We start from the raw sequence: 21933 nt of genomic DNA, 5'->3' as shown, positions 1-21933 counted from the left end.
ACAAACGCGAGTTAATGACATCCTAGTCGAAATTAAGAGGAAGAAATGGGCTTTGGCAAGGCATGAAATACGAAGGCAAGGTAACCGCTGATCTTAAAAGCAGCGGATTGGATTCCAAGAGACGGCAAGCATAGCAGGGGGCGGGGCCAGAATGTGGGCGGATGAGATGAAGTTTGCGGGGAGATGGTGGCCGCAACTGGCAAAGGACAGGGGTAATTGGAGAGACATGGAAGCGGCCTTTGCCCTGCAGCGGGCGTAGTCAGGCTTATTATGAAGATTATCGTGGCTGTTTACATACAATGCTTAGTGTCACACAATCCAACATGTGGAGCAGTGCACTTGGAGAAGTGCATGTGGAGCAAAAGCAACGCTTGTCCTGTTCCCTTACTCGTCCGTGTTGCTGTTTTGCGCTCTCCTGTCTTTCACGAACAGGCACCAACAAACCCAGCTTCAAGTACTTCTCAGCAGTGCACTTCAGGTCTGCTTTGCCTTTTACGAGCACGATTTATCGTTTCATTCCGTAGTAAAAGGCAGCCAGGTGAACTATGTTCCTGAAGGTTTAGGTAACTATACTATGATCTGATATTTCGGGGTGTATGTGCACGGCCATCCCCGTGTAACTTAATAAGGGCTTAAGCTACAAGCCAAGAAAATCACAATGTTGCAAGGAAGGACAGTCGGAGTGGCGCATTTATTCGTATAGTTGCACAAGTTGCTTAATAAAGGAATATATAAACACACACATATTACAATGAGTAAACCAAACATCGATCCGCTCGACAAAAGGAGCCGTCACCAGGGCCTGCACTTGTCCTTCGGGTTCATGCGCGTGCCTTCGGCGCAGCCGAAGACGCTGGCGAACGCGTCCGACTGGCGCACCGCGAAATTGCACTCGGCGCGCCTGGACAGTGGCGCGTCGCACAGCTGCAGGCAAGCGGCGAGGAAGAAGAGCTTTGCGCCCGAGAATTCCTCCAGCCCCAGGAGGTTTCCGCCGACCTCGGGGGCGGGCGTCCTGCGAAGTGCCCGCCAGGCAGCCTCGACGCCGATGGCGCGCCGCAGCCACGGCTCCTGCTCTGTGGAGCAGAGTGAGGGCGACGACGCGTAGTGACTGCTCTTGACCAGGCTGTCCAGCAGTTCGACGGCCAGGCCGTCGGCCAGAAGAGTCGCGTACAGCGCTCCCACGCCTCCGAAGGCCACGGCTGGCGGCAGACCTGCAGGCCGATCACTTGAGATGAAAACATTTTTTCGCTCTTGCTCAATAACGCAGTGCCTGATAACGAATAAGATGTGTGCAAGCATAACGTGTTCAGCCTGAAATCTGCAGTCCGCGAGAAGTGGAGAGCGAGCACCAGGTTTCGGGGGACGAAAGCTGGACGAGCTTTCCGTTTCTTTCCTTGCGCTTGGGTTCCACGTCACATGAAGAGGAAACCAGCAATGTACGACATTACGAGTACTCCAAAACGGCAGTTTCTTCGGAATAGAAGAAAGCAATTGAAAAGACATCGCCTGACCGGCAGATGAGCGATATGTGCGAACGATTGCCCTCCGACCCAGGACGGATGATAGCGAAATCGGACTGCCTTACCGGGGCCATAAATGGGAGGGAAAATGAGCCAGACTGGCAGAAGGACCCCGGGGTCTCCCGCCTCGTAGCGGTGATGCCATGCGAAGGGTGTGAAGCCCAGCGGCCCCATCGGTGAGCCGCCGGCGAGCGCCGCTCTCTTGGCCAAGTGGGCTGCTGCGGGGGCGAGGGTGAGCCAGCTGTCCAGGAAGGAGGCGCCGGGCGATAGCCCCGGCATGGCGGAGTACGAGCGCTCCAGCTGCACTCGGGTGGCCACCTTGGGCCACAGCGAAAGGGTGACGTTTCTCGAGGGATCTAGGTCGCTGTCATGGCCGAGGCTGAGGGCGCTGGTAGAAGCCCTCATCAACTGGGAGAAGCTCTTGGCCACGGAATCCAGGACGTCGTTTACCTACAGTGTAACCAGCGCTCTTATTGGAGCGAATCACTAATCCAGACGTACCAATCAAGAGCAAGAATTTTCAAGAGCGCGGTGAGGGGATAGTTGGTACGACATTATGAGAGCAAAGAATAACTGCGCAAAAGGACGGGAAAAGAGAAAGAGAACCACACGGGACAAACGCAGACTGTGAACTGATTTATTCCACCGACTCCTCTTTCCTTCAGCAGCAAGGAAGGGTGCTGGCAAGGATGCTGTGGTAGGGTCTACATCGGGCAAACTGGCCGCTGCGTCAACATTAGATTTTTAGAGCATGCAAATTCCTTAGATGATTCAAGGGGGCAGGATCTGCCTAAGCATTGTCACACTTTCTAGCATGATGACAAAGATTGTAATCCGCTTTTTGATAGCACTAAGGTTATCGGACGCTCGAAGGATAAGAAAGAACGGGAAATTATCGAAGCCTTGGAAATCGCGAGATTAGGGCCTGACAAATGTGTTAGCGATGCTTCAGTACACCTGTACCGCAAGGAGTTGGAGATCCTTGATTCCACGAGATGAGTGTGGCTTTTTTTTTGTGGTTGGTGCGTATGTGCTTTGCTACTGAAGGAAAGAGGAGTCGGTGGAATAAATCAGTTGTCAGTCTGCGTTTGTCCCGTGTGGTTCTCTTTCCCTTGTCCCGTCCTTTTGCGCAGTTATTTTTTGCTCTCGCAAGAATCTTGTGTACCGAATTAACCCGAACTTACCCGAATTGCCCTTGGCCACAAAATCCCGGACGCCGTTTGTCTAGAGTGTAACCAGCGGTGTTATTGGTGCGAAATCATTAATCTAGACATACCAATCATAAGCAAGAATCTCGTGTTCCGAACTAATCCGAGCTTACCCGAGTTACTCGGCTAAGCTCGGGTTAGTTCGGTTGAGCGTTGCCCACGCAGCAGCCAATGGGTGGAAGCTCGGGTAAGTTCGGGGGAGCCTCGCGCCAGCTATAAGCAATGGGAGGAGGGTGCCACGTAACCTTGGGGAGTCACCACAACCTGCTCACCGGAGTGTGACTAAACTTACCACAGTGGCAGGTGGCAGTCAAATCGTCGATCGGTAGCGAGAGGCTGCCGGAAAGAGCAGCATGGATTACACAATCCCTGCCGGTGGCTGTGACAGAAACAGCCAACTAGCAGAGCTGCGGCGCATCGCTTAACCGCTGCGCCACTGCGCTCTCTAGGTATGATCTGCGAATGTTGAGTGATCTGTGATCGCTTTCCCACAAGAAATCCCGAGGAAACGAACATTGCCGTTCAGTTCCGGTCGCGGGCTAAACGTAATAATGCTTTGCAAAAAGCTAAAAAAATGCGACTTTCCAACGATGACCTCGGTTCTTCGAACTCGGCCCCCGTTTACGTTGACGAGCATTTATGTCGCACACTGAAAAGACTTCTTGCTGTGTCAGTCAAGAAAAAATATGAAAATGGTTGGAAATCTGTTTGGTCACTCAACGGAAGGATTTTCGCGAAGCAGGCTGATGGCATTCCAGCCGTACAGACAACAAATGAGCGTGACGTGGACAAAATTGTTTCGGGGAACGCGGAGAGCGCAGTAGTGCACGTTGATAACGAGTAATACATGTATATAACCTCAAGTACAGAATGGATTATCAAGAGCTTTCTTTAAGGAGAGGGCTGTGTCGGGCTGATTGGTTCATGTTGAATGGTACGGCAAAACAGCGCTGACGGACGGGACGCAAGAAGATGAGACAGACACATGCGCATGTGTCTGTCTCGTCTTCTCCCGTCCCGTCTGTCAGCGCTGTTTTGCCGTACCATTCAGCTTTCTTTACCTTATGAATTCAATTTTCAATACGCATCTTGCCAATCGGCACTCCATATCAATACACGCTCTGTCAATGGTAAAGAAGATGAAATTGCTCTCCTGCTGGACCAGTTTTCTTCCAAGATGGACATTTTACTGCTATCTAGAACCAGGTATTCACATGGCGGCAGAATGCTCAGTATTCAGGGCTGGATCACTCCGCGGTGTAGCATGTCGTTCACCTGTTCAACAATGATGCGGCGCTCGGCGGAAGAGACGCGGTAGGGGCGTTGGCGCAAGGGTCCATGTGTGCCAGTGTCGATATGGTGGCGAACGCTGTGGCACGACCCAACGGTGCTTGAGGAGAGTCGAAGGACGGGCGGAAGCGCTGCAGCAAAGCGATGAGTTGGGCGCGTTGGGGAGGTGGTAGAGCGGCATCGACAGAACGGGAAAACATATCCGGGGAGGACGGGTCGGCAACGTCGGCGGGAGGAGTGAGGGCGTTGATGTCATGGGCGTCAGGGTCATCAAGGACAGGAGAAGCGTCGTCGAGGTCGATGACATCAACCGTGCGAAGCGACTCTCCCCGAAGTAAAGTGGTGGAGAAAGGCAACGGGTTCGCGACGTACAGGGCGCCACAACCACCAGAAAGTGTGAGCACGGCATGAGGGAGCATGACAGATTTGCGGTGCGCACAAGAAGGAGAGGGTGAATAAAGGACTGTAGCGTCAGAGAGGGCGGAACAAGTCAGCGGCACGAGAACCGAAGAGAAAGCTGGCACGTCGACGACGTTAGCGTCGAGAATAGGCGCGGCGGTAACAGGGGAGGCGTCCAGGAGAGCATCACACAGCGGCGACAAATCAATTTGAGCACGTGCACAGAGAGTGATGGCGTGATGCGCGGACAGAAAGTCCCACCCGAGGATGATGTCACGAGAGGAACGGGTGAGAACGAAGAACTCCATCGTTTAGGAGAGGCCTTGGATTACGAGGCGGGCAGTGCACGCTGCCAGAGGGCGAATAGGGTCAGCGCTCGCGGTGCGAAGCGAAAGGTCAGAAAGCGGCGTCATTACTTTTTTTATTGCGGCACAAGTTGCGACTAATGATGGACAAGGCAAAACAGTGTCAATAAGCGCGTCAACAGTAACACCTTCAACGATCACTTCAGTAACGTTCATAGGAGCGGTGATAAGGCTTGAGACGGTCGTCGACGGCGCAGTTCTTGCCTCCGGAACTGCGGCGCCTAGTTTTCCGCTTGGAGGGGTGGTGACTGGCGGCGCATAGGAGAGATCGAACGGCGTCGGGGAGACGGCGACCGATGGCTTCGATTGTAGGAGTCGGAGCGAGACGGAGAGGGATTCTGAGGAGGCAGAGGAGAAGAGACAGGGACGGAAGGCAACGGAACGTCGTACGTCGGCGGGCGCGCGTAGTCGTGAGAACCGGATCCGGGCGTGCGGCACCAGCGGGCCACATGACCAGCGAGACCGCGGGCATAGAAAATGGGGTGGTCATCTGGGGTGCGCCTCGGATTCATAGGGCGGGGACCGGTTCGAAGCAGAGGATGGTGAGTGAGTGGCAGTGCAGGGACGAGCTGCTGCTGAGGGTAAGCGGTGACAGGTTGCTCATAAGCAGGCACAACCGGCTGAGGTCGTGGCTGAGCGACTGCTTCAGCATATGTCAACGGTGCAGTGACCACAGGGGGTGGATTAGTGTGCGGCAGGACCTCAGCTACCTGCTTCTGGATGACAGGCTGAATAGAAGGCAACAACGATGGCGTTGGGGCGGTTTGGCAGGTAACCGGCGATAATTGACGAGCGACCTCCTCCCGCACAAGCTGCTTCATGTACTGAAGAAGTGTCGGACGATCGTGGGCAGGACCGCCTACTGCCAAGCTCGAAAGGGTGTCGTCCGGGCAAATGGTGCGGCGGGTGACATGTCGTTGTTTGCGGAGCTCGTCGTAGCTCTGACACAAAGAGACGACGTCGGAGACGGTTTGAGGATCTTTAGACACCAACATTTGAAACACATCGTCCTCAATCCTTTTCAGAATGTGTCGAATTTTGTCAGCCTCACTCATAGATGGATTGAGCCGCTTACATAAGTGAACGACCTCCTCGATATAGCTGGTGAAATTCTCGCCGTATCTGCTGGGCACGACTGCGCAGACGTTGTTCGGCCGAAGACGTCAGTCAGGCTGGTTTTTAGAGCCGCCCACGTAGTAAAATCCGCTTCGTGGTTGGGAAACCACAAGTTGGCGACATCAGTCAAGTAGAAGATGACGTTCGTGAGCTTAACGACATCATCCGGCTTGTTGCAAGCACTCACGCGTTCGTAGGAGGCCAACCAGCCTTCTGTGTCGGTGTCGTCGGTGCCGCAAAAGACCATAGGGTCGCGTTGACGGACGGCACTGGACAGATGACAGCGGTGGGGACAGGCTGGGCAAGTTGGGCCGGGGTGTCGGACGTCGTGGTAGAGCCTTGTAGCCGGGGAATAGTGGCGTACGTCCAGGGGGAGAACAAGCAGCACCTCCACCAAGTGTAATGTGGGTACTCGCACAGTTAGTATGGACGGCGACAGTCCTTGTTCCAGCGGTGCTGGTCAGCAGGCCGGCGTTCGGAAGCGCAAACCCGAACTTCGTCAGCTTCGTCTTCCTACTTATTTCTCGCCTTCGTCGGCGCTAGCTGCTGGGGCATCAAACCCCAACCCTCTTTCTTACAGCTGTTATTGCGCGTTAGCCGAACAAAGAAACAGGCACCAGCCCCCGCGCAAATAACTTGTGAGGTATTGATAAGCAGCAACCAGACTCTAAACCTCATAGCCTTCCTCTGGCACTTAGCGTGAGAGTATTCGCTTTCTGAGTGCTAAACACCCGAAACTGTATACATTCCAGCGCCTTCGTAAATAGATTTTTGAATCTAAGCCGTTGGCGGAACACCCACCTGCAAGCGGTTCCTCTCGGGCAGGTGCGTGGCCAGAATGGGGGCCGTGGCGGCCTCGCCCAGCACGGCTTCGGTGGCGGCCAGGCAGAAAGGAGGCGCGTTCTTCTTGGCGTCCACTTCGCCGCCCAGTCGGAGGTAGGCGAGGAGCGGATGCGCTGCCCAGCCCAGCATCTGTGTGGCAAATAAACACTCTGGATTAATGAGCCGGCATTACAGTCTGTGGTCCTTCTGCGTAACGTAAGCAGAACAATGCCAGGAAAAAAAAAGTTCCACGGGCCCGATTCGAACCCAGAAATGTCTCTTTGGAAGCGAGGAACCTTATATGCACGACATGTTTTTTTCTTTATTGCATAGCCACGACGAGTGCAGTGTTACCTGGTGGAAGTCTGTGCGACAAGGCAGCAATAGTGGCGGTTGAACATGGAGGCAGGAAAACCCGGGAAATGCCCTTGCTATTCTAGTTGCAAGCCAGAAAGCGTGCCGGAAGTGACGCGCTTTCACAACGACTTTGGCTCTTTGGCCGCCGGCGCAGCCAATAGTAAAGCTGAGCACAGCTGCATTGTCTGCTGAGCACGTGCAAGCGCGCTGAGACGGCGACCAATTAAGGGGGGGGGGGGGGGGGGGGGGGGGGAGAGAGCCGGCTCCAGAAAATGTGACGTCACTGCCTCTCCTTAGTTCGCTCATTCCTTCATGCGGTGGGTCTTTCCACGACGCCATCCTAGGTAGCTTGAGCGAACAGAAGGTGGTTGACGTATACAAACTCCGGCTCCGTTGACGTCATGGAAAGCTGCCGTGCACTTCCCTATTATACCTCCGCGCGTCGCCGAATCACATCAGCTTCGCGCCACCAGGAAAAACGGGAACTTCCTTGGCGTGTCTCAAACACGCCACTGTTTGGAATAAAAGCCACAAAAGAAGAATGACGCGGTGTCAACAAGACGGCGGTTGAGCAGAAGTTATGAGTTAAAAAAGGAGGGTGGACAACAAGAGATGTCTGCAGTAGCTAGAAAAATAGCCAAACAGTCATTACTGTGGTAAACTGCTTGCTAGCACATTCAAGAAAGCTCTTGCAGAGCATGACCATTAATTTTTAAGCGCAGTGGTACGGCACTAAATTCTCACATCTGCCGTCATTACACGCCTAGTGGCAAGCGGCGCATTTAGCCGCTTGCCACTACACACAGTAAAGAATGATGATTAACAGTCTCGCTATTGAGTTTGCTCCAATCAGTAATTTTCCTCGAAAAAAAAAGAATATTTAAAGCAGTTATTTCGCACGTTCAAAGAGCTTATTGTTAGTGCATATCTTTGTCTTGTGTTATAACCTGAGGAGTAAGAAAAGTAATTAAAATTATGAACTTTATTTTATGAGCTGGAAGAAAATGTTTAATCGACAAACACGATTGCGCTCAACGACGGGGGGTATCTCACTTGGCCTCAGGAACTCACTTACAGATGCTCGAAAGCATGAGCTGATGGGCGAGTTGGTTGTACATGATATGATTGAAACAGCGCAAGGCCGAAGGCCAAAGAAGAGAGCGGAAGAAAGGAGGAAATGGACAACACAGCGCTGAACTAGCAACTGACATTTATTTGGCACGCTGCGCGTATAAATGCGTTATAAATAATAGTTATAAATAGCAAGTTATAAATAATAGCTCTATGCGTTGTTTTCTATTTTGGTGCCTGAATGTATTTATACGCGCAGCGTGCCATATAAATGTCAGTTGCTAGTTCAGTGCTGTGTTGTCCATTTCCTCCTTTCTTCCGCTCTCTTCTTTGGCCTTCGGCCTTGCGCTGTTTCAATCATATCACTTACAGATGCACAGCCATACGAGTTAAAAACAAAGTCTAACTACTTTATGCTTTATTCGGTCTAATTACTGAATGTTTGTTAACGTGGAAGCGTCCCAAATGCATATTGTAGTAACGGACGGACGAGGGAATTGTACGCCAGTAGACGAACACTAGGTGGGAATGACTTTAGTGAGCGCCTCAAGAAAAAGAGTTCCTATGTGTTTCGACCAAGAAAGGTTGTCAGTAATCCATAGGCCCAAAATTTACACTCTGTACCTCTAATAATGATCTGTTGTTAGTACCGCACACAAAATGATGAGGTATTTTCTTGTGTGTAATTTTCATAAATACGGGTTTTTTTTTTCTAAATTAATGCATATCTGCCATTTGTTGCACCACGCGACCACCTTCGATAGGTCATTATTTAGACGCGCCTGGTCGTCAACTGAAGACACCACTTGATACAAAATACAGTCATCCGCGTACAGCTTCACGCGGACTGAAAGATCTGCCACAATGTCATTAATAAACAAAAGAAGTAAGAGTGGTTCCGAAACGGATCCCTGGGGGACGCCAGACATAACCCGGACACTGCTAGAAGAAATATTGTTTAGAGTGACGAATTGACACCTGTTTGAGAGGTAAGCTCTAATGCATGTAAGTATCTGGTCTTTATGAATATAATAACTTAATTTGTGACTTAGTTTGTTATGTGACACCTTATGAAATGATTTGCGGAAACCCATGAATATTGCGTCTGTTTGCTTTCCCTGATTAATCGACTGAGCAATGTCATGCACAGTTTCAACTAGCTGTGCGCTTATACAACATCCACGCCTGAAACCATGCTGAAAATCGGTAATTACTTTGTGCTCTTTCATGAAACCTAATATATGTTTGTGAATTATATGTTCTAAAATTAAAAATGATGTCGACGTTAGGGATATGGGTCGGTAATTCTCGGTGTGTACTTTCTTTCCGGTTTTGTGTAGAGGTTTAATCGCGGCTGTCCTCCAGTCATCCGGTAAAGAACTGTCATGTAAAAATCTGGTGAATATTACTGTCAAGTATTTTGCGCACCACTCCGCATAGCGCTTCAAAAAAGTGTTTGGTACGTTATCGGGACCTGGTGATTTGTTGACATCAAAATTTCAAAAGCAAGTTAAAAACACGTCTCTGAAATTACTACATCAGATATGGCAGGGAAGGCTGCAGAAAAGTTGGGCAGGCAACCATTGTCCTGTGTGAATACCGACTCAGATAATTTGTTGAACGCAGAACAAACAACAGCCTTATCACGCACACATTTGCCGTCTACCATGAATTCGTTCGTGGAAGAAGATTTGGACGTGATTTGGCGCCAGAATCTCACAGGAGACGATCTAATCAACGAAGGCAGGAGCTTTCCATAATATTTTTCTTCGTCGCAAATTATTTTCTGCTTAAGTTTTTTTTTATTTCAAAATACTGCAGGCCTATGTGGCCCAGGCAGATGCTCTGAAATTGCTTCCACAATTGGTTTTAATGACGAATTTCTGCTTGATTTCTTTTTTAATCTTTTAAGCCTTCGCTCCAAGCGTAGCATCTCCCGAGAAATCCATGGATTACAGTACACAGACTTTTTTGTAATTTTGGGAACGAAACGGTCAATACAATCGGAAACGATCATTTTAAAGGCAAGCCATAGGCTACTCACATTATCAGTGCTATTCCTAAATTTATCAAAACATGAATCAAGTATATCCACAATAGATTCGTCTCCCGCTCGCGAAAAACTGGGAGAAAATTGCACGCTAGTTTGACGACCTGGGTACACATTTGACAAGCTCAGCAGCACAGCTTTGTGATCAGATATTCTGTTTGTGACTTCACAACTTACGAAGTTGCGGATGGCACCGCTTACAAAAAATAGATCGAGAATTGATCTTGCGGCTCCTCGCACTCCGTAAAATTATCTAGTACTTGCCGCAGATCAAATGTGAATACGATGTCGAGCATTACAGTATCAGCGTTATGGGCAGAGTGTGATGAAAAGGTATGCCAGTCAATGTTAGGCAAATTGAAATCACCAGCCAGTATTATTCTGTCGTCTCTCTTCACATGGCAATGAGAATATGCTTTTAAGTTTTCCAAGATCGTAACAGAAGAGTTGGGAGGCTTGTAAAAAACAACAAGAACAAAGCGAACCTTGTTAAAGTATACAAGGGAAGGGGAATGAGGGGCTCGTTATAAATATGAGAGAAGCCAACAGCCACAGAAACCAGGGGGCACAGGGGATTTTTTAATTAATTTATTTATTTTGTGGTGTTGATAAATTTAGAATATTAGTGAATATGTTTCACTTAAAGCTAATTGATTAGAAAAGCAGAAGAAAAAACAACCATATGCCCTTCCCTTGTTTGTTTAATTGCTTAGCGAGGGCCTCGGTTCTGGCAGCCTTGACGCCATAGGAAGCATAAGAGGGTTTTCATACAGCTTCCACCCTCGCCGTTCGATGACGTTCTACGTCACATCAGCGGTAACTCAAGACGTGCCACGTCCGCCGCTTAAGAACGTGGGTGGCGCTGGTGAACACTCCCAAGGTTAGGTTATTTGTAAACATAAATACCCGAGAAAGCAGAAGATTTGACAGCCGTCGCCGTAGCTCAGCGGTAGAGCACCGGACGCGTAATTCGGAGGTCGTGGGTTCGGATCCCAGCGGCGGCATGTGGTTGTTTCTTCTTCTGTTTTTCTAATCAATTAGCTTTAAGCGAAACATATTCTCTAATATTCTAAATTTATCAACACTACAAAATAAATAAATTAATTAAAAAATCCCCTGTGCCCCTTGGTTTCTGTGGCTGTTGGCTTGTTAATGTTTTGCAAAATATGGCTTCAATGCCTTGAGCATCAGGCATCCTGAAAAGTTGTAATGATGATTTCATTAAAATTGCCACTCCTGCACCTCTTCTGCCGCGGTCGCTACGAAAGACTTGATTGTCGTTGGGTACAAATTCACTGTCAAATATTTCATTGCTTAGCCAGGTCTCTGTTAGCATGGCAACGTCTGCGTCGTGTGAGAACTGCATGCCTTCAAGTTCTGCTGCTTTCTTTACGCCGCTGCGACAATTTACGTACACCGACCTGCGCTTGGAATAAACACTTTTACACTGCGAAGTTCTTTTAAGGTGGTCGGTTTTGCGGAAGTCAGTGACGGCGCTAAATTTGGCAGGGTCAGGAAGAACACCGTCTTCAGAGATGACACGGCCTAATATTGTCACCTTCGTAACATCGAAGTAACATTTTTTCAAGTTGAGTTGTAGTCCAGCTTCAGTAAGACACGTGGGTACGCGCTGAAGGCGCTGTAGATCGGAAGGAATATGTTTTGAAAAAATGACAGTGTCTTCCGACGTCATATATGTCGACACAGGCCAGTTGTAAGGCCTGCCCGTGTGGCTGTCCGATGTCAGTGCACTTTAAAGATCCCGGGGCGGTAGAAGTTTTTCTACTACGGCATCCCTCATAGCCCACGCGCAGCTTCGGGACGTAGAGCCCTTGCGAAATGTAAACACTCAAACGGAGTTTGCTTCTTGCAGCAACCGCGAAAATTCGAACCTTGGAAGGGACGAGCGTCAGAGTTGCTGTCACCTTGAACGGGTTAGGAACGCTGGAGATGTATAACGAGCCACACTGTATTATTTTGAAAGAGGAAACAGCACCATACTGTTCACTTTTCGTGGTCATCTCACTGAAGTGTAAGTCATTTCAATGTCATTACACACACTTCTACAAGACGCCCTATAGGCAGCGGCACTGAGGGTGAACCTAATCATCATCAGCCTGACTACGCTCACTGCAGGGCAGATGCCTCTGCCATGTCTCTCCAATTAACCCTGTCCTGAGCCAGCAGTGGCCACGCCATCCCTGCGAAATCATTAATCTCATCTGCCCACGTAACTTTCTGCGGCCCCCGCTAGTCTTCCCTCCCTTGGAATTCACTCCGTTACTCCTAAGGACCAGCGGTTGTCTTTCCTCCTCATTACATGCACTGTCCAAGGCCATTTCTTCCTCTTAATTTCGGCATGGATCTCATCAAGCCGCGTTCGTTTCCTCACCCACTCCGTCCGCTTGCGGTCTCTTATCATTAAGCCTATCATTTTACTATCCATAGCTCACTGCGTGGTTCCCAATTTAAGGTGCATGTTACGCGCTACATTTTACGAGATGAACACTGAAGAAAAGAAAGACACTGACAAGACGGACCGCGAACTGACAGCTGCTTACTAAGTAACGAAGGCTTTCCATTTTTATACAGAAGACATGTGCCACGCGGTTAGAAGCCTACGCAAAGAACTTATTGTCACGTAGTGGTGACTGCAGTCAAGAGAGTAGGAAGGCAGTGAATATTGCTTCTAAAGAAAGCTCTTTATTTGGGCTGACTTACGCCCGCAATGCACTGAATCCCTTGGCGGCGGCGTAGCGACCGGCGTACTCGGTGGTCGTCGAACAGAATGCCCGCCGCTCTCGGCCGTGCTGAATTTAAAGCTGATAGCGAACTTTCGAGATAAGGTATGCAAAGATACTACAGCAATGGGAACAGCGTAGAAATGGCCCCGCCTGGATGCGGTCAATCGAGATAAATCTGGTCGCGTCTTGCATCACAAAGTGATAAAGCGGCGTACCAGCAGCTTTGAGGAATGAAAAAACAGTACAGAGATTCGCAGAAATACAAAAATAATACAAGGGGAGAACAGATTAATATGGATTAAAAGTGCAGTAAAACAAATCGAGCACGCGGAAAGAAAATGCTAGCGATATGTACAGCCTTTGTCAAAAATACACAGTCCAACGGGTTTGCGTCTATGCCTTGTATAGAGGCTCTATATCACCGCTGAAAGTAATTAGCTTGGTATGGCTAAGTACATGAGCCGATCTCACCTTTTAGAAATTCGGAACACAGGCGATTCACAAAGAGCTACACAGAACACCCTAGAAGCGATACCTTTGGGCTGTATATTTTTGACAAAGACTGTATCACCTTTAGCACGCTTGACACAAACGCTAGAGCGCGTGCCTTCCCCTGACATTAGCGCCCTTGGGGTCAGCCGCTGGGTCTGGGACAAATTTAAGAAGCAGTTCACGACCTATCTCGAACTGCTGCAAACACACTGTGCAGCATGGTCTGTGACTCTGTGACTCAGGGGGTGTAATATCAGTGCAGGACGCGGAATCGACGTTTGTGTTAAGCGAGGGTACATCTTGCGCGAAAAGATACGCTGAACAAAATTCAGCGCGACAACTTCTATAGTTTGACCTCCCTCTCTGACAGTGACAATGAAAATTCTAATGCACTTATAGGTTCCGGCAGTTCTAATCGTGAAGGTTTCGATTATCTATACTGAAAAAATTGCGCAGAAGCACGAGCACTAAGCAGAGACAAACACAAGGACGAGCGGTACTCAGAACTGAAGTTTTATTCCAAAACGATGCACATATAAATAGGAAAAAACAAAACAAACCACACCATGCTATCATCAAGAACATCACATGTCACCCCCTTTATACCCAAGTGATTTGGACAAAAAGCGGAACTCCCTATCAGAGAAGCGGGCGGAAGTCTGGCTGACGAATTTATCTCCACTGACACGCATATGGAACGCTTCCATGAGCTTCCGCACAAGCTCCCGCACAATTATTCGTGATAGCTGCCTCGGCTTTCTCCGCGAACAAGCACTCAGGAAAGAGCACAAACCCTCCTCGCTTATCCGCGCAAATGACTCTCAACTCGGAAGAATTCGACAAGCCGCTGAGGGCTACCACTTTTCATGCGTAGCATATTGCAATCACTCAGTTCAGCCCTTGGGCGCGGCCGGGCAGCCACCAAACCACGTGACGTGACGTCGCCATACCACGAAAAAAAAGAAAAAAAGGAAAGAAAAGAAGACCAGAAAAAACAAAAACAAAATAGAAAACAGAAAAGGACGGCTCAGCATGGTAGCGGTTGCCACCACCCCGTTTCAAAGGGGGCGCTCCTATCCATCCATCCATCCATCCATCCATCTATACGTCACGGAGGAAAAGCTGGTGAGAAAATCGAGTGTGTCCAAGCAATACCTCGCGCAAAAAGACCACGCAATATGCTACGCATTCTTGGCTTAACCAAGCTAGGCCTGGGCATTTTTTTCTTTCCCCTCATGGGTCCTTTCCACAACGTCGACGCATTCCTCGACGCATCTTGCCTGGACTTCACTGCGCGAAAGCCGCGAAATAGACCTGAGGGCTTGTTCGCGGAGAAAGCAGAGGCAGCTATCACGAAAAATTTCAGAGAGGTTGGCTTCAAGGCGAAGAAGGTAAAGGAAGAAGCTGTCGCATTGCTGCTCCACCACAACCTGGAGAAATTAGCGAGTGGCATAAAGAAGGCTCAAGAACTTCAGCTAGCCACTTTTTTCCACGGCGAAAACCCGCAAGGAAGGCATCCCGTTTCGAGCAATCGTTTCCGAACGGAATACCTGGCAATTACTGATGGCCATGTACCTCCAGAAACATCTGGGGAGTCTGACTGTGGAGGACCCATTAATCGTTTCATATTGTGAGGCAGTGGTGAGTATTCTGAGCAACAGTAACCGAGGACAGTGTACCGTTTTCAGCGTGGACATTGAGGACTTGTACTACTCAGCGCCGAAGAATGAGCTAATGGACAGCGTCCAGGAATGCATTTTGGAGCACAACGGCGAGGCTGCTTTTGTGTCCAGATGTGGTGTATCTGTTAGGTATTTTTTAGAATACTCACGTTTTATCTTAAGTCCACGGTCATAGGGTGGAACGGGAAATTTTTCGTACAGCGAACTGGTGTTTGTATGGGGTTACGCGTAGCCCCCATTCTTAGCAACATTTTTCTGGCTAAGGTAGATAGACCCATAGAACAGAATCAGATGGCCTAGTGTTGAAAATATGTAGCTATGTAGATGACTATTTAGCGTTTTCTTCCGAACCTAACCAGCAACGCAATGTTGTCAACGTGCTCAAATTGTTTATAGAGTGTGGCCCCGGTCTCAATTTTACAGTTGAGATACCAAGAGACGGAAAGCTCCAGTTCCTAGAACTGTCATTGTATTTTCGCCTCAAACACGTATGTTGGGCATGCCATCCTAGGGCCAAGAAGCCATTGCTTAATTTCTCATCCGGCCACTCCAAAGTCATAAAGAACAGGATAGTAACTTCCTGCCTTACAATGGCCATCTTCAAGTCGTGCCCACATGTCATCAATGAAAGTGTTGTCTCAGTTGGAAAGGCTGAAAGAGAGTGGTTACCCTCAGCAAACAATTGTGGAAGCTTGCGGGAGATTGTCAAGCTGGATCAAGGCAGGGTCGAGGCCCAAACTCCGGGAGACAGACAGGCGAAGGGTCGCCGTTTTACCATACGTGCACAGGTTGGCGCATGAGCGTAAGAACGTAGCCGGGCGTTACAACGTTCCTGTAGTGTTTTCCGCCCCTAGAAAGTTGGAATCAATTTGTTCTCAGATGAGCAGCCGGAAGAAAGAAGGCGGCAGAAGGAAAGGAAGAAAAAAATGAGCGCAGTATCAAACACACAGTCCCGTTCGTTCCTTGTGCCATGGGAGTTGTGTATAAGTTGCCGCTATCCTGTGGTGCAGTGCACATCGGCCAAACCGGGTGATGCGTCAACGAAAGATTAGGAGAACACCGAACATTACAGAGGGGAGATTCCTTTGACAACCTTCCAAAACATTGCCGCACTTGTGGTGCGAGCGATAAGAAGATGCAATGCACACCGCTCTTCGACAAGGCAACAATTCTGTTCAGGCATAGGGATCAACTTGTGCGGAAAGCTCATGGAAGCCTTTTATATGCGTATCAGTGGAGATAAATGCATCAGCCAGACTTCCGTCCGCTTTCTGATAGGGACTTTTGTTTTTTGGCCAAATCACTCGGGTATACAGGGTGTGACATGTGATGTTCTTGATAGCTTGGTGTGGTTTGTTTTGTTTTTCCTATTTATATGCGCATGTTTTTGGAATAAAACATCAGTTGTGAGTAGTGCTCGTCGTTGTGTTTGTCTCTGCTTAGTCCTTGTGTTTGTGCGAAATTTTTTCAGTATGCATATCAACCAACAAGCCCAGTTTTCTGCTCTCCTTCGATTACCTCTTCTCAGTTTTTTTAGTTGAGTGGGCTACAACAAAATTGCTTTCGAATAAAGGCCTACAATCTTTTCAACTATGGCAATGTGTCGCCAACTTCCCCGCGTGATTAATTAGTCCTCATTTGTAGTCGTTCTCCCTCAGCCTTTCGTTGAAACATCTGCCTTTTTGCCTCACGTACTGCAAGCCGCAGGCCAATCGTATGCAGTAGACGCCGTCGGCATCGGAATCCACAAAGCGCTTCTCGTGCTTGATGCTGCAAAAGGGGTCAAAGGAGGCCTCACCTTCCCTGTTCACTTTTGTACACAGTCCTGAAAGTTTTTTAGGCGCTGTGAACAGGGCTGGTACATCGTGTCTGCCAAAAATTTTCCTTGGGCTGGTTGTGCACATGCTACATGTACAGCCAACTAGACCCCGTCCTCGTCCTCAGTTTAATTTGGACCCTTTTCGTTGGCCAGCACGTTTATGCCAAATATGTGAATACCGGTAAGATACAGCTGTTGTATGCTTTTGTCTTAAGAGATATTGGTAAACGGCCATTCATGATCTGAAATATTCTGCCATATGTGCTCCACCCCATTCAAATTCTCGTGGTTGCTTCGCTCTCGCGATTCGGATGTGCGAGCGCTATCTGCACTAAGTAGGCGAATTCCCTTACCACTGCCAGCCCCTTGCTGCGAATTGCTCCACCCCATTCAAATTCTCGTGGTTGCTTCGCTCTCGCGATTCGGATGTGCGAGCGCTATCTGCACTAAGTAGACGAATTCCCTTACCACTGCCAGCCCCTTGCTGCGAATTGTAAACTGCTGTTCCCTTCCGAGGCTGTCGAAAATTACTTCGGTTTTCTCCATATTAGTTTGTAGACCCACCGTTCTGCTCTGCATGCCTAACTCATTTATAATGCTTTGCATTTCATCCCCTGGGTTACTTAACCCTTACACCAAACTGCTCCCAATCCAGGCCTCGGAACACTTTCTCTAAACAGGCGGTCAATAGCATTGGCGAGACCGTGGCGCTATGTCTGACACCCTTCCATCCTGGAATTTTATTGCTCTGAGTAAATATTTATTCATTGGCTCTTTCTGTGTACTCTGACGTTTGCACAGCAGCAAAAGACGCATTTATGTGCGAACAGATCGGATTTAAAAATAATCCCACCCTTCCATCAAAACTCATGACGTCATGACCGAAAAGAACGGGTTGCCGCAGTTTTGTAGCAAATGTTGGGGTAGCGTAGCCCCCCGGATGCGCACTCAGAAGAGGTTGTGGACGCGCGCACTTTGCTTGCGATCTGCCGATGCGCATATATTTCGCTTTTGGTCTTTTGTAGATTAAAAATCTTAAGTTTTCTTTGAGTTCTTCGCGATTAGAATAGAGTAGACTGCCGATGGAGGTAAATTCAAATTATTCTCAGTGTTCCACTAAATATTCCGCGCACATCGTTACTTTGTCATAGCAGCAGAAATGTGGGACAACAGGGGCACTTTGGCGCCAAATAGTACCAGTCGCTTTGTCAATGAGCGAAATAGCTCATTCATTATGTTTGCGCAGGGCAACGACATGAGCTGAAGCTCAGGAAAGCACTACATGCAGAAGCTAGAGCATTAATAGAGTAGTCAGGAGAACAGCACAAGAGAAAATTCGAGCGTGAATTTCTCAACCTACGTTTCCACTATGCTCCATGCGTACTAAAATAGCCTGATGGCATCGAGAGCTTAATTCAATTTTTACTTTCCTTCCACTTCATTAATGTATTCGATTATTACAGATATTCGGAGTTAAGAAGCACGAGGAGGCCTCTGCGTCGCAGTGGCCGTAAATCAAGGCGGAGGCAATAAACTCACTCAAAGTGCAAAAATTATATTTTTCCAGAATTGAAACTGAGTCAAGCTCGCCTGGGCATCCAAACCCATGCTGTATGTAACTGGAAGTATAGAGTAGCACCCGTGCCACTCTTAGTGACAAAGAATGAAAAATTCGCTGTGGCTTAGCTTGGTTAAGCCCAGTAATTGCGAAAGCAATATCCGTACCTACGCCATGGTGCAGCTGGTAGTGTAGCTGGTGGTGGTGTTTGTGGTTAGGCTTGTGGTGATGCATCGGTTATACAATCCAATCCAATCAAATCCAATCCCATCCAATCCAATCCAATACACTAAATCCAATCCACTCCAATCCAATCCACTCCTATCGACTCCTATCCAATCCAATCCAATGCAATCTAATCTAATCTAATCCAATCCAGTCCAATCCAATGTAATCTAATCCAATGTAATCCAATCTAGTGCATTCAAGGTCAAATGAAGGTCAATGGTGGTCACGGCCGCGGCACGATGGTGGTCACGGGCCGCGGCACGGCAAAGGCGTGAAAGTGCAAGTAGTATTGCTTTCGCAATAATAATGGATACGCACCTGGACTACTGTCCACCCAAGGACGTCCAGCAGCTGATTGTTCCGGTTGCCCGAGAGAATCTTGCCCAGCGACTCGCCGAACCGCGAATTCCACACCGATGCCGTTGTGTTTTCGTAGTCCTGGAAGCAAGCGTCATAAAGAAATGTATATCTACCAGAATTCACTTTCGTGAGCTGCTGGGAGGCACTGCCGGTCTCAATTTTCGATCCTCCTCTGTTCGCGAATTCAAATGAGTTGGAGTTTATTAACAATTTAGTTCTCAGTACAGAAAACTAAGGGCCGGGAACAAAAGGTACAAAACCGGTACCTGGCTGGGTCCCCTGACCCCATAACAAAGTTGATAGCGATGCACTCTGAATAAACAAACCATAAGCTAAGGAAAAAGCACATACAAACCACTTAGAACGAAAACAATTCAACATGCCATTTGAACTTGTGCACAACACTCGTGCCAATATTTGAGCAAAATAAAATCTGTTTTAACGAAACCCTGTGAAGAATCCACCAGAAAAATGCAGAACCAGTCAGGAGAGAAACTTATAATCAATAATGTACAAAAAATAAGTATGACGGACATAAATCAAACCTAGTCCATTCCACTCAAAAGCAGTCATTACAGAAAAGTCACTCGAAAAGAAAGTACACATTATAAAATTCACAATAACTGTGAACCCAACTGCAACTACACAATGGAAATGAGAGAAATAACCCTTAGATAGGCCCTGAAGGTGACTTTCGGCGTTTGCGAGAAGCAGATTTCATGCTGCAGGGTGCCTCCCGAGTGAATTCTTCGCGAAACGAATTCCTCTGGGCTCGCTGAGAAGTTGAGTGCATTGTGCGTATCTTGAGTGAGAAAGACAAGAGAAAATGAAAGAATACCGACCACGAATACTGCTTTACTCAAGACTGGCACCATTGTTTGTTTTTCAGCCGTGTCGCAGGGCGCTTGTGCCATCCTCAAGGATCTATGTTTTTGTGCCGCAAAGCGAACTCTTGGCCTCCGTTTTCAAAACCTTTTGGTCTTCAGACGTGCCGTAAGTGCTCCACTAAATGTACCAAAATTAGAACTTGGCTCGAAGACCTTCAAACAAGAACGTATATGTGGAGTACAGTCAAGTCAATCGTGTTTCATCGTTTGCAAACTTTGGAAGGATACATGCATTTAAAGAGAGCATAGTAAACAGGACTTAAGTATAAATAAGTGCGTTCTATTGAGCCCTTTCTCTTTCCCTAAACTGGAATTTAACCTTCGACTTGGGCCTTCGGGAGCATCGTTTGCTTTTCAAGGGCGACCGGATAGGATTGCAGTGGACAAGGAGGTCTGCACCAAAACTACGGTTTCGCATAACATTGCCGCATTTCCCGTAGATACCACGCCCTTTTCTCGCTCGACAAGCTTCTCTTCCGGTTTATATTTTAGGCAAATGCAGTCATTCGCAAGGAGCACAGGAGCTACGAAGTTTGGTTAGAATATGTAAGTAAAATAGCGCTAGACACGGGACAAAGGAAGAACAACACAGCACAAGGCGCTACTAGCAACTCGATTTTTATTCCGCCGTAAGCGAAAATCGAGTTGCTAGTAACGCCTTGTGGTGTGTTGTTCTTCCTTTGTTCCGTGTCTAGCGCTATTTTACTTACATATGATGCACCAACTTGCCCAAGCCTCCGCCTTAACACAGTTAATTTGGTTAGAAATCACCTGCTTACGTGTTCTCAGAAATCTAGCATGGATTTCCGGCTGATATTCCAGGGACTGAAAACAAATTTTTTCAATCCAAGTCATCCATGGACTGCTGGTGTCACAAAATTCGGCGCATGCTTGAAAAAAGAAACAAAAAACAAAACAGCGCCGCGCAGACGGCCCTCGCCGGCGAGCGTAGTAAAACAGGGGAGAAGGAAACCCTGCTGAGCGACTAGCCTTGTGTGCGTGGCTGCCCCCTCCACCACAGCTCGACGACGCGGCGCGCGGGGGGATTACCGTCGATTGTTCTAGAATGTCGGAGGTGCTTCTACTCGAAACGGGCGGAGAGGGCGTAGCCTTACGTGTGCTAAGACATGCCCTCCACCTCTTCACTCGCGTGTCGGCGGCGGCGCCACGACCGAAATTTCTCGATGCTCCTCGAAGCCACTCCCGGCTTTTGACCAATGAGGATGCGCACCCGGCTCAATAAGAAGGAGACTGCACAGCCAATACTGTGTCTGACGTGAGCAAGCCTATATAAGAAGGGTGTTGACCGCTGTCGACTAGTTCGAGCCACTGTTTAAGCTTTAGAGAAGCGCGCCCGCTCGACTCCCGGGACAACACCACTCGCCCAGCCAAGGCCCAACGAGGCAGCGTGCGCCAGTCAGCGGGAGAGCATCGTCGTGAACCTCTGATTGAATTTCATTTATTTCATCCTTAAAGGCCCGAGGGCATTACTTAAGGAGGGGCTGCAATTGACATAAAAAAGCATAAAAAACGCACGCACAATGAACATACACTATAAACTCCAAAAGCTAAAGAGAAAAAATAAAGAAAAGGATAAAGGATTTACATGTGCAGTGAAAGCATACAAAGAAAAAAATTCGCTTGCGGCAGCGAGCACAGATGAAAATCATTGAGGAAAGATGGTAAAAATGACAAAGTATTTACGTATTCTGAAGATGATGGGCGAGTTCTGCACGAAAGGACTTTGAATCGTTGGATAAAACTGTGTCGTTAGGTAGGGCATTTCAGAGTGTTATTGCATTGGGGAAAAATGAACTATTCATTGCTATTGTACGGGTAATGATACCGGCTATGGGGTGGCTATGGCTAAGGCGACTTGAAGTTCTTATCGGGGATTTTAGAAGTGGGTGTCTTGAAGCTGGATGGTGGAAGAAGTGGTGAAGCAGGCAAAGACGTGAGCTTATG

General features: G+C 48.3%; 1 protein-coding gene across 1 annotated transcript in view; it reads right to left on the bottom strand.

Moving 5' to 3' along the window:
* Window positions 1–672: 672 nt before the first annotated feature.
* Window positions 673–21933, bottom strand: part of LOC149326705 (neprilysin-1-like) — a 56586-nt gene continuing 35325 nt past the window's right edge. The window contains exons 5-8 of the mRNA XM_089562413.1: window positions 19040–19159; window positions 6700–6870; window positions 1586–1970; window positions 673–1211 (exon numbers count right to left, since the gene is read on the bottom strand). Of these exons, the coding sequence (XP_089418539.1) occupies window positions 793–1211; window positions 1586–1970; window positions 6700–6870; window positions 19040–19159 (1095 nt within the window). The 3' untranslated portion in view covers window positions 673–792. The remainder of the gene's footprint in view (window positions 1212–1585; window positions 1971–6699; window positions 6871–19039; window positions 19160–21933) is intronic.

Source organism: Amblyomma mixtum, chromosome 10 (genome assembly GCF_055824585.1).
Source record: "Amblyomma mixtum isolate Tamu chromosome 10, ASM5582458v1, whole genome shotgun sequence".
Taxonomy (NCBI): Eukaryota; Metazoa; Arthropoda; class Arachnida; order Ixodida; family Ixodidae; genus Amblyomma; species Amblyomma mixtum.
This window is presented reverse-complemented; position numbering and strand designations above follow the sequence as displayed.